This window comes from Ochotona curzoniae, unplaced genomic scaffold, assembly GCF_017591425.1.
Source record: "Ochotona curzoniae isolate NIBS_2020 unplaced genomic scaffold, NIBS_Ocur_1.0 patch4, whole genome shotgun sequence".
NCBI lineage: Eukaryota > Metazoa > Chordata > Mammalia > Lagomorpha > Ochotonidae > Ochotona > Ochotona curzoniae.
This window is the reverse complement of record NW_024466972.1, coordinates 1,341,014-1,354,518: the sequence shown is the minus strand read 5'-3', so window position 1 is coordinate 1,354,518 and position 13,505 is coordinate 1,341,014. Positions and strand designations below refer to the sequence as shown.

The window sequence follows — 13,505 nt, the reverse complement described above, 5'->3', positions numbered from 1 at the left end:
TGGCCTGGCATGGTAGCATAACGACTGAAGTCCTCGCTTTGAACACGCTGGGATTCCATATGGGCACTGGTTCGTGCCCTGGCTACCCCGCTTCCCAGACAGCTCCCTGCTTATGGCCTGAAAAAGCAGTTGAGGATGACCTAAAGCCTTGGTTCTTATACCAGCGTGGGAGACCTGCAGGAAGTTCCTGGCTCCTGGCTTAAGATCATCATAGCACTGGCCGTTGTGGCCACTTGGAGAGTGAATCTTTGAACAGATCTTCCTCTCTGTCTCTCTTCATCTGTGTATATCTGACTTTGTAATAAAAATAAATAAATCTTTTAAAAAAAAAAAAAGCCTATATAGGCGGCAGGAGCATTCCATATGGTTGCCAGGATGAGTTCTGGCTGCGCCATGTCTGATTCAGCTCCTTGCTGATGTGCTTAGGAGAGCAGCAGAGGATGGCCCAAGGCCTTGGGTTCTGTACTCATGGGAAACTGGGAAGAATCTCCTGGTTCCTGGTTTCAGACCAGCCTGCTTCATGCCAAACGGGAAGTGAACCAGCAGATGAAGAGCTCTCAACCTGTGTCTTCTTCCCTTTCTCTGTAACTCTGCCTTTCAAAAAAAGCCTTAAAAAACAGTTTCTTTAAAAAAAAAATAATAAGAACTATGGATCGGTGCACAGTGAAGACTAATATCTTTTCACTGCTCTCACATTTAATTTGCTAATCAATTTAGACATTAAACCTAGACAAACTATAAGTAGAGAATGTAATCACTCAGCATAAAATGAATATCAAAATTGTAATACCAAAGCTGAAAACTTTAACTCTAGTGACGACCAAAAACAAAAAGCAAACCGAAAGGCAGCATAAAACCAAGGACAGGTACTGTTACTTACCTGGTTGATGTGCTCTGCTCCAGTCCATGTGAAACTGCAGGTGTCATTACAACACAGGACATACAAAGGAGAGTCATCAGGGTTGGTCCCTGATGGACAAACCATTCCCATAAATACGTCTTCTTCTTTTTCACTCGAGGATACTTCAGCTACAAAGATTAAGAATACAGCAGTTCATCTATTATGAAAGGACTTAGGCACAACCATACACTACTTTCCTGAAATGGAAAAAATTTTAAAAGTGAAGTTTTACAAATGAGAAATTACTGTTTTTAAACCAAGTCAAAGTCAGTGTACAAAGAAAAAAAAAAATCTGCAGCCAAGTGAGGCAAAGCATGATTAAACCACAGGAACCTATGAGGGTGGGGAGGACACAACACATCAACCATCTGCATGCTTAGCTCCGTGCACCAGGCTAGTCTGTCCATCTCAGAAACAATTTATCAGTAGTGTTTTTTAAATTATTACTTTTAAAAATTCAACTGTCTCAACAAAGCATGGCAAAAACTGATGTTCCTTCGTGCATCCATTGAAAAGAAATTACTATCAGAAACAACTATACGACATCTTTTCTGCCTATTTTTGCCACAAACTTTTATCACTACCACCCATATAGCACTAGAAAGTTCTATAACTTAATTCAGTAACCTGTACTTTCAATATATTTAACAATACACATTAGAGATATATTTTTAAATCTTTTAAAAAATTCACAGAAGTTGTTTCCTCATGTAAAGTTAAAAAATATATTGTACTTGAGAAAACTATAAACACATGATGACTTTCACAGAAAGAAATGCCTCCAAGTTTCCAATCACTTACATGCTTTACATATTAACAACTTGAATAATCTTTCGTAAAGAATATTTATTTCTGCAAAATAAACAACTCATTTAGGACTTGAACTCACTTAGGACTTACCTTTTGCAATTTTCTGGGCTGTTTCTAAGATGGTAATTGCAGCAGGGTAAGCTCGGCCACTTACGGCTGACATAAATGGAGTCATCCCTCTTGCATCCCTAAGTTGAAAAAAATTGTACATAAAAATATTAAGTACAGGGGCTGGAATTCTGATGAAATATATTAAACAACAGGGAATACCAGCATCCCAAATGGGACCCAGTTTGAGACCCAGCTTCTCCACTTCTATCCAACCACTTGCCAAGAACCTGGGAAAGCAAAAGATGAAAAGTGCGTGGCCCCTGTCATCCACGTTGGAAACCCCGAACAAGCTCCTCACTTCAGAGTGGCCATCCCTGGCCATTGCAGCCAATTGGGCTCTCTGCATCTCTACTTTGCAGATAAATAAATAAAACTTTAAAATATATATCTATTGCTTGTTACATCCCTTTTGATGATAAAACAAAAACCTATTTACATTACAAAATAACTAATCTGTAGTCTTTTCAAAATACATAAACATGCACCCTGATCAACCTAAGGTAAACATCATTCTGCATTAATTTAGCATTTACTACAAGGAGGCACAGCCAGTACTATGGAATAGTACACAGAGGCATCATCTACAACAATAGCTGTTTATTCCCTGACTTTCCTACAATAGAGCTCCCTGTTAACACATCTGGGTTAGTAGTAAAAGATGGCCTACATGCTTGGAGCCCTGCCACCAACACCCACGTGGCTGACCCTAACAGAGTTCACATATATGCTGCTGCCCTTCGCCTGCCCTCTCTGCCCACACACCTGAGTGGATTGCTCCTTCCACTTGCCTCCCCAGCACTACAGGAGCCGTGGAGCAATGGGAAAGGAAGGGTCCTGTCTGGGACCCCTGTACATGGTGCTCTGGACTTGTCTCATGGGCAGTCTAGGCTACCAGGTAAACCAGGTGAAGTAGCTCTGGTGGCTTTGGGATAAGCATCCAGTGATGAACGTTTTGGCACAGCAAATTAACTCTCTGCATGTGACACTAGCACCCCATAATTACTGAAGGCCCCTGCCACCCAAGTGGGAGACCAGTATGGACTCCCTAGCTCCTAGCTTTGGCCTGGCCTATTCCAGCTGCTGTGGCCATTTGGGGAGTGAAGTAGCTGACAGAAGATTTCTCTATCCCCTCCTTTTTTCCAAATATATAAAGCACCCCCACCCAAAAAAAAAGTACCTCACTCAAGAAAGAAAAGTGGCCAAAAGAATACTACATTCTAGTAAACTAAATTCACATAACTGCTATTTATATATCATCAGAATATCAGTTTACACACTAACATTCCCTAAGCTTAACCTTCCCACATACAGTATACGAAATTTTCTTACTTAGCAGAGAGGAGTTCCCGAAGATAGGGCTGAAGAACTGAACTGTCACATAATAATTTTAATATAAAATGTGCGTTTGCTTTTCGGTCCTTGGATTCTACTACAGAAGGCTCTGTGGAAGGCCCTGCAAGGAAGCAGACCCACTGAATACCTCCAAGGGTGACCATGGCAGAGTAAACACCCCCTTCAACGCGCCAAGCCCAACCCCACCATTAACAACAAACTCATCTCACCAATCTCATCTCTACATCTATGCACATACATACCGGACATTTTCACTGACACATGGAAGATAATTCAGATAGTTATCTGCTTTTCGAGGAAAGAAAAGTCTCCTCCACATACAGTGCAGATCCATAGAACCCTACATCCAAAGTGTGTCCTTCTTCTTCCAAATGCCCAGACAAAAGAGTACACACAGACTCTTACCTGGAATGGTGGAGGTGCTGGGTCCTTGACCAGTGCCAGTTGCTGCTGTGGTAAGAGATCCCACAGCGGGGGCCAGGATAAAATCAATGTCACCATCTTTCAGTAAACAGAACAGCAGGATGTACATCATTATAGGCAACATAGTTCTAACATGTGCTTTTAACTGGCCTTAAGGCTTTTCTCTGCAAGCCAAAGGTCAAAGTGGACAGATACTTAAGAGAACAAGTCTTTTCTAAACTCTAAGAGAAGGAATCTGCTAAGCAAATTATTGACACATCTTAATGTATTACCGACAAAGGTACTCTCTAGCTTACCGTCAAAGAGGTACCTGATCAAAGAGTCTTGAATTCTAACGCTTAAAATATATGCTCCTTAGACAAAATGTTCATAAAACAAATTAATGTGCTACTTTGAAAGCATTTCAAATTTCTAAATATTAACTAAAATGCTCAATTACTTCTCTTTCATAAGCATGTCTTTTGGTTGCAAACAAAATAAAAGCAGATCTTACCAGGATCCATGGCAGGAGGGTCAGGAACCCAACTTGGGGGAGCGATGGGGGGAGAGACTGGATCCTGATGGTCACTGGATGAAGCCCCAGCTTCATGTCTACCCAGACCAGCGGCTCGCAGCGATCGTCTCATCATCTCTCGTAATCTCAAACTACAAGAACATGGACAAAACCAGAGCTCACCATCACGTGCACAAGGAACAAAAAGGAGCACAGAAACTACTCATCTGAAAGATCAAAGCATGTTCTACAAATACACACGCCAGGCAAAGGAAGTGAAGTACAAAGGCCAATTCTGGAACCACAGAGTAGGTCAGTGAGGGACAGGCATGAAACTGGGGCCACTAGTACCCAGTCCAGCAGGAAGCCCACTGTATGAGGCTCCCACACAAACTTAAAGCACAGGGAACAAAAGTTGCGATGAAATAAGATTAGAAGTAATCGCTCATACAGTACAGACATATGAACAACTAAACACTTAACAGAAGGTTTTCTGGCCCTTTTTCATAAATGCTAAGAATTAAGTGTAATAATAGACATACTTATTAGCACAAAACACACAGTTACCCTACTCAATCCCTTTTCTGTAATCTCAGAAACCCACACAATAAGTTTTGAAACAAAGACCAATTTAGATTCATTTTTTTATACAAAAAAATTTATTTTTTCAACATACAACTTTATCTCCAATAAATTAATGAATGAAACTAGAGCTTATAAAATATGTCATTAGATTGTCTGGGCATGATTTTCTACCGTTATTTAGGAAACACTACTATACAGGTGTGCATATCACTAAAAAGAAATCATCACACACAGAGACTTCGGCAGGGGAACTAGTGGCTAGCTACCTACACCGAAGTCTATACCTTGGAATAAAAGCTTCCAAAAGCTACAAACATATCAAGCTAACAGTAATTAAGAGAGCACATAAGGCAAATCCCTTTACTTAGCCACAATTTTCAAGTTTCTGAATGGGTACTAATAAGATACTCCATTTTAAGGGCTGCACATCACATAAGGGACTGTATTCTCTCATGCAGTCTTAATTCCAAAGACATGACATCTGATACGTAAGACCTAACCCCTTAGGTAAACATAATTGTGTAAATTAAGTAATTTGAAAGATACTGTTATCACTTGAATCACTGGTTTAATTAATTATTTAAGCTAAGTGGAATTGTGATTTTCCAGGTCAATACATTTTCAATTTTGTAAGAAAAATAACTTCTGTATTCATAAAACGCTCTCTTGCAGGAACTACTCGCAGAAACACATCCATTTCCTAAACCTTACTTACGATGTACATATGGGAATAATACACTCTGGAAGATTCAGCCAACAACATTTTAATGTCTCAACACATTAGCTAATACAGTATTGCTGAAAATTACCTATGGATAATTCTTTTTAAGTTATCGATGTCTTCATTTCCCCATTTTAGAAATTTGAGTTTAAGAGTCTATAACGTGAACAGGAGCAAACAGTGACTGTTTCAGTCAAGGTCACGTCCCTGTCCAAACAGATCACCCAGAGAAGAAGGCAAGTATCTTCCCAGTAACAGTGCACCCTAAAGTGCCTGTTCACACCATGATGTTTCTATATCGTTTCAATTAAGCTCGACACAAGCGTTTGGTATCCTTTTGTGTCGCACTCAAAACACACAACAATGGGAAAATTCATCAACAATTGGGAGGTACTATTAATGACCTGAAAATAAATGCTTACGCCAGGGTCCCAAAGTCAATGCCTACTGGGTCAGAAAGATAAAATAAATGAGTAAAAGGCAGACAGGTGTGAGAAATATGGAGTAATGGCAAATTAGAGGCATACCTGCTCATGTAAAGGCATTCAAATAAAAGAAAAGTTTCTAACAATGCATTGAACAAAACATATATGGGCTATTTATCAACCTCTAACTTAAAGTAGATTAAGAGTAAATGAAGATAAAAATTGAGACCATAGTCTCATCTTGAACTTGCAAGCTCCCAACTTTGTTGCTGTCATGTAGTCAATTCAATATTAAAGGAGGGGGTCATTCCTTTTCACTTTTAAAATTGTCCTTAACCTCTTCTCTTCATTAGGTCTTGGGAAGATTTTTAAGTACAATGCCCAGCTCCTCATACAGATTCTTAAAAAATAAAAAACAAAAAACAAAAAAGAAAATTATTCTTCAAGATGCCGTACACAATTCATGAAGATTCACCTGTATCCTCATGGCTGAGGACAACACTGAGGAGATACCACCTTGGCGGCTAAGATTCAGAGTTTTGACATTTCTTCGTACAGGCTTGCCTGGAGTCATCGTGTTTTCTGACAATATGGAAGAAGTCAAGGATGATGTAACTTCCTCTTTGTAAGCACGTAATATCCATGCTACAGAAGCCTTAGAATCCAGTCATGTTCAAACATAACACTGTGACAAAAAAGCGAAGGTCATGTGTCTCCCAGATTAACAATCGCTAGCGTACATACACCTGCAATCAGATGCACCAATCAAGCTCTCCACTAAGTCTGCCCTTGGAACTCGGGAACTATTCAGCCATATTACGAAACTTCTGAGTCAAATCACCATCTGAAGGCATTTAACAGTACTCCATTCAATATCGAGTTGTGAGCGTACAGCTCACGTGAGTATGAATCCCAGCCTGCATACTCATCAAGGGGCATCGCCTATAAGATCCATTGTAGGCTAGAGCAGGGTGTCACTTGAGTGAAGCAGTCTGTGGACTTCCTACTGCCGGGCGAGGTAATAAGGCTCCTGTGCTTTCAGCTGTTCAATCGGCAGCCCTGAGTTTGAACTGGTTAAGAGCACTGCAGTGAAATCTTCGGCAAATTCCTCAAAGGAGCTTACTTGCAAATTATTTCTGTGAGCAACACATCACCCACTCTTGAAGCTCCTTTTAGTCTTTGCCTTCAAAACAATCCTTACATGAACAAAAGATGGCAGCACTGGCATTGGACCAACCATACCACAGTCCAACTGGATTTGCACCTGTAATTTCCCTGAGAAAATAAAATATCTGAAATAATCCAGGCACTAATTTCTTCACGAAGAATTTAAATTTCTTTGCCTTTTGATCACTTTGCCTTCCTAGTGTCATCCCAAATAAGTAAGCTGGTAATGCTTTTGTAATTTTAAAATTAAAATTTGGCTACCCATACAGATGAGATTAATCAAAAACTTCAAAATGTTTTTGAACAAAAGAAGCTATCAACCTAGAAGCCTTCTCTGTGCCCATTTCTGATTAATAACTTCTAAAGGAAAAGATGAATATGTAATAGAAACCAGGCAAGGAGAGTTTTAAGAAGACTTCACAGCCTATCATGTTAGCATACAGTGTGAGCAGTGCTTCCATTCATGAGAGGTCAGTGATAGAATTTTTGTTCTCTCTAGAACGATAACCTGAATCATTTATACTTATCACCTAATGAAACATCGATTCTTAATGTGTTGTAAATGTGTTAATATCCTTCCCACAACTCAGAAAACCTGAAAATTTTAATACTAAGCAATCAAAACGTATCACCAACTTTTCATTTTGCCCCAGATCATTAAGACATCTGTGAAACTGACCTAAAATAAAAGGTAGAGGTTCTATTACTTTATTACTTATTCTCGAATTAAAGAAAATAACTTTATAGGAAGCAAGAGTAATAAAATCGGAACACATTGGAAAAATTAAATTATTTGTGTAAATTATGTTGAATTTCTGTAGAGTTTTAGGGCCTAATGTTCTAGATTTAAATTGTGGTTATTGTCTGATATTTTTCCCATGGTGTATTGAAGGAGCCAAAAACAAACCAAAGACAACCTATCAATTCATGCAGAAGGTAAGTAAGAGAGAGACACTGCTTTCTGTATGTGTATTTCTTTTTTTCTCATTTAATTTTCCTGGTAAAAATCACATTACCTTCGGCTACTCGATGATCCAGCCCGGTTACCTGGGCCATTACTTGAAACAACTGAGATCGCATTAGCAATGGCCTCAACAGCAGAAAGCCGTTCTGCAAATGTATTTCTTTCAGAGCGTTCTGCTTCTGAAAGACAAAAAAAATCAGAACCAATTAAATCTCAAAAATAGTTAAGGTCATCAAATGTAGATTCATACATGCACTGGTGCACTAAGCCACACACTGATTCATTTTTCCTCCTGAGTGCCAGATTTAAAAAGACTGAACTATGTGGCCCAGCAGTATAATAGCCTAGTGGCTAAATCCTCGCCTTGTATCCACCAGGATCCCATATGGGCACTGGTTCATGTTCCAACTGCTCCACTTCCCATCTGGCTCCCTGAGAAAGCAGTAGAGGATGACTCAAAACCTTGGGACCCTGCACCTATGTGGGAGGCCCAAAAGAGGTTCCTAGCTCAGATCACCCCAGTTCTCCTGGTCACTGCAGCCACTTAGGGAGTAAATCAGCGGACAGAAGATCTCTCTGTATATCCACATTTCCAATAAAAATAAATGAATCTCAAAAAAACAAACTATGACTTCTAATATGTGATTTATGTCCTCATTCAGATTTTACTTCCCAGTCTCCAAAGTTCAACAAATAAGGTCATTAACAAGTAAAGAAGAAGTGCATCTTTTGATACAGTGAGTTAAGGGGTAAACCACAGCTTGGGCTCTATGCATCCCATATCAGAGAACAGATCTGGATCCCCGTTACTCACTTTAGCCATTTTCCCAGGTTAAGGCCTAGGAAGCAATGGGTGATGCCTTCTCTCCACGTGGGAGATGAAGATTGAGTTCTTTACCCTAATCCAGCCCCGTGCTATTATGGTCATTTGGTGAGCAAATTAGTAGATGGAAGATATTTTCTTTTTTCACTTTGACTTTCAAATAAATAAATTAACCTTTAAAAATAAATTTGAACTGCAAGAGGACACGGGTGGAGACAGAACCGGCCCAGCAACTGCAGCCGCCAGCTGACCGGGGCAGTGGACTGTGACGGGCCCTATGCTACTAAAACAGCAGGAATCTGGACTGGGAATACCTCAAAATTTCTTCGAGGATCTTCCCATTCGAGACACCGGACTCGGAGTCCTAACCAGGGAAAGACAGGACAAATCAAGCAACAACCTCAGCCATCTGTTGGCAGCAGAGACTGGGCAAACGGAGACCCTAGAAGGGACTGTGTCAATCAATGAACTCTTCAATGACCACATCATGATTGGGGTGGCGAGACTGGCAACGACCCATGAATGGTGAACTATTGGAACCACTTGATCGAGTATCTCGGAGCGCGCCCCACACCCGGGACTTGGGGTGGGCGGGAGACTGGGTGGGGCTTCTTCCTCTATATCCCCCTTTAGACCTTGACCCTTTTTTACCCCAATTAAATTTGTAAGGATTGTCAAAATTAAATTAAAAAAATAAATAAATAAATAAATTTGAAATTTCAAAGAGAATTAAAGATAGAAGAAAACATATGAATGAGAAATTCTGCTGCTATTACATATCCATCCTGGCAGGAGTTCAGGTAATCTTACCTTCTGACAGACAGACAAAAATCAAAAATTTTACAAACTACATGAAACTATACATATTCTCTAGACTGACTTTGCCTTAGGTCAAAAAATTCTTAACCTTACCTTCTTCTTCTTTTGTTTCCTTATTGCTGGTTGGAAAGCAAACTGACACACAAGCATGCAAAATGTTTCGGTTTCCATCACATCTGTGGCTGATGAAGGTCTGTATCATCTGTAGATTCTGCTCTAACAGAAGGGCTTGCTCCAGATTCATAAGATACTGCCGACAGGCCTCATAGTCACAGCGCAGGATATGCTGCATTAAGGTTTGTTTCTGTACTCAGACAAATGAAAGAGCAAAGTGTCAATGGAATCTGAATACCACATTACAAACATTCTCACGGTCAAGACCAGAGCTCCAAGTAAGAAAGTGTAATTCCAGGTTGGCATGGCCAAAGGAAGGCAACATAAAGGGGTGCAGTGCAGTCCACATCAGGAAAGCAGCAGCAGCAAAAGCATCATGACCAAGAGTGGCTGGATGTACCTTGGACCATGGTATGTAAACCCCTGCTTCACAACATGTAAGCACTGAATTAGATTTCAATTAATCCTGTTAATGAACTAAACAAAGACAAATTTTATCGCACACTTATTATCATCCTTTTATGCTCTCAAACGTTACATTATACTTAAATTTGTGAAAACCAAAGCCCTCACCACCCTAGCAAGCATGACAAGCCAATTCCCAAAGTTGACAATGTATTTGTCAACACATCACTAAGTATCTGAAAAACAGCGTGAGCACGCAAAGGAATTCAAATGCACCGTATGAACCAAACGTATGTAATAAAAGCGTATCTTATAAAACAGGTTTGCTTAACTCAAACTAGAAACTTGAAAGAAAAAGCAGATGGGAAGAGTATGAGTACAAGGACAAATACACTTGAACTTGTCCCCTCCCCCTGCACCCAGAAAATTGCCAACAAAATTTAAAAAAAAAATCCTCCCTGAAGAGAAGTAGGAAGTAAGAGTGGGTGGGGAAAGGAATGGGAGTGGAAGTGTCTCCATAAGAAGAAACATCTACCTCCCGGGCCATTCTGGCTCTGAGGTAAGCATCCAGCTCCAATTCATGCTGGAACACAAAATACTAGATTTGCAAACAGGGGAATTTTTATATACTTTTTTTTCATTGGTATTTGAAAAAGACTCTAAAAGGCCCATAAAAATGAAGCTATTGCGTTACACTGTGAGATAATAAAGACAGACCCGAAGGTATCAGCCAGTCACCTGGCTAGACGGAGTCAAAGCACAGGAAGCTCTCACCCTAGGCGCTAGGGTATCAAACTACAAATCTTAAGAGTATCACACTCAGCTGGGTGGCACACCACTGCTGTACTCTGCCTGGTCACTCACTCATACAAAAAGGAAATATTATATATAATAATAATAAATAAATAAATAAACAAATAAATAAATAAAGCCTGCAATCTGCTATGTCGTAGGCCCTGGTCTGAGGCACAGACAGTGATCAGACACTTCACAGCCACATATGACCTGATGACACAATCCACCTCTAACCCTGTGAGGCTGACATAGGGGTCAGGCAATTAAACGCCTAACTTTAGTGTATGATAAATGGATAAAAGCGGCCGTGGGTTGGGAAAAAAAAGTATAAGAGGTAACACAACAATAAATGGCGACAAAAGGACTCAGCCACAAATTGCAGGTCACAGGGCACACAAAGAACTAGAGATGTAACATGGGTTCAAAAGGGGGATGTGCGTTAAAGAGCCTAATTTTATCAGACCTATCCTTTTTTTTTTTCTTTTTTAAATAAAAACTGTAAGACTGGGTTCAGAAACATATCTATTTTTATATGCTGGTAACCAATCAAGAACTTTGGAATGATCTGAAAAATATTTCAAGGATGTCAAGTTGAGGCCACAGTCACTCCTTATCCTTACCTGTACAGTTTGGGACAGTTTATAACTAAAGATAAACCAACATACATGCCAACAACACAGGGAACTCTCAGGAACACCTGGAGTTATCTTCTTTCAAGCTAGTTCTACAAAGTTTGTTGGGGTAGCCACTTGTACAGGGGATAAGACTTGGGAAAACACACACCTCATATCAGAATGACTGAAATCGCAATTCCAGCTTCCTGTTAATCTACACCCTGGGAGGTGGCACGTGATGCTAATGAGGCTGGGTCTGTGGCTTGGTGTGAGACACCAAGATTGAGTCCCAGGTTCGGAGTTTCAGCCTGACTTTGTCCAAGCTGTTATGAGCATTTAGGCTGTAAACCAAACAAGAGATCAACATCCTGGCCCGCCCTCACCTCTTTTAAGTAAATTATTAAAAAAAACTTTTTAAATTGGGGTAGTAGTGCCATAATATAGCAGGCTAGGCATCCATATAAAATGTCAATTTGTGCACAGGCTACTCCATTTCCAATCCAGTTCCCTGCCTGTAACCTGGGAAAGCAACAGAGGTTTGGCTCCAGACCTTGGACCTCTACACCCACATGGAAGACCCAGAACACCTGGCTCCTGGCTTCAGATTGACCAAGCTCCAGCCTTTGCAGCCATTTGGTGAGTGAACAAGCAGATGACAGATCTCCGTCTTTTCTTCTCCCTCTGTAAAATCTACCTTCCAAAAATAAACTCTTCTTTAGAGTTTGCTAGTCACCTCCAACCTACTAAGGGTTTTAAGTCCCTGTTAGGCCACATTTTACTTTTTATAGAAAACTTTCCAGTTCCAGTTCTCTGCAAAGTTCATACTAATCAGAGTTTCATTTTCACTGTCAACAATGACCTAGACTGGAGCGAAATCCAAGAGACTCAATACACAGTAGACCCAATCTTTAGCATCATTTGGCATTAGTTGATTACCTGCTGTATTCATCCTGACACATACTTCTTCTGGACACTCGTGACCACAACTGTCCTCCAACTCTTGCAGATAACCCGTCTGGCTCTCCTGTGCCAGATGTCAAACTTATACTATCCCGACACAACTGGCAGGACTATTCTCATAGCTCAGACCATGGACTTCTCTTCTCTACTACACCAATGACCTCATTCAGTGTCTGATTACTTTAGGTAGCAGCTCCACGTGCTTCCCGGCAGTCTCCAGCTCCTCTTGGTCTTTAGACCCTTACTATCTACCTTTCTCCCACCCCAGCTTCTCTTTCACCCCGTTGCTTCCTGTAACTGAAATCCTACATCAAGCCATCAGGAAGCCTCCTTGGTTATGTATCAAAATATAACTAATAGGGCTCATCATGGTAGCCTAGCAGCTAAACTCCTTGCCTTGCACACTACGAGATCCCGTACATGCACCAGTTATAATCCCGGTAGCCCCACTTCCCATCCAGTTCCCAATTTTTGGCCTGGGAAAGCAGCCAAGGACGGTCCAAAGCCTTGGAACCCTGCACCCATGTGGGAGACCCAGAAGAGGCTCCAGGCTCCTGGCTTCAGATCAGCTTAGCTCCAGCCATTGCAGTCACTTGGAGAGTGAATCAGTGGACAGAAGATCTTTTTCAATCTCTCTCCTTGTCTATGTATACTTGACTTTCCATTAAAAATAAAGAAATTGTTAATATATATTTTATATAACTAGTAAAACTCGCAATGGAATCACTTTCCACTCAGAACTGCCTCCTGGCCAAGTTGCTACCATATCCCACTCAGATTATTTTAACAGCTCCTTAACCTATCTTCTGATTTCACCCTGACCTCCTAGTAAACCCAGCATGTCACATCAACAGGTATCCTTTTAAACCACATCAATCTTCATTCAGCTTGCTCCAATAGCTTCCATCACTGAGAGTTCTACATTTACTATCCAACCACAATACATTCAAAACTAATCTTCTTTCCTTACAAACAGCTTTCTCCTGCTATATTTCTTCTCTAACATTATCAACCATCGACTG

The 13,505-nt window shown here is 40.5% G+C and overlaps 1 protein-coding gene across 2 annotated transcripts in view; it reads right to left on the bottom strand.

Annotated features, from left to right (window-relative positions):
- Positions 1–13,505, bottom strand: part of LOC121167598 (E3 ubiquitin-protein ligase UBR5) — a 144,371-nt gene that overhangs the window by 38,742 nt on the left and 92,124 nt on the right. For both annotated transcript variants that reach the window (XM_040997098.1, XM_040997099.1), the window contains exons 21-27: positions 9,689–9,899; positions 8,006–8,132; positions 4,092–4,243; positions 3,581–3,676; positions 3,152–3,275; positions 1,802–1,899; positions 881–1,029 (exon numbers count right to left, since the gene is read on the bottom strand). In XM_040997098.1, the coding sequence (XP_040853032.1) occupies positions 881–1,029; positions 1,802–1,899; positions 3,152–3,275; positions 3,581–3,676; positions 4,092–4,243; positions 8,006–8,132; positions 9,689–9,899 (957 nt within the window). The remainder of the gene's footprint in view (positions 1–880; positions 1,030–1,801; positions 1,900–3,151; positions 3,276–3,580; positions 3,677–4,091; positions 4,244–8,005; positions 8,133–9,688; positions 9,900–13,505) is intronic.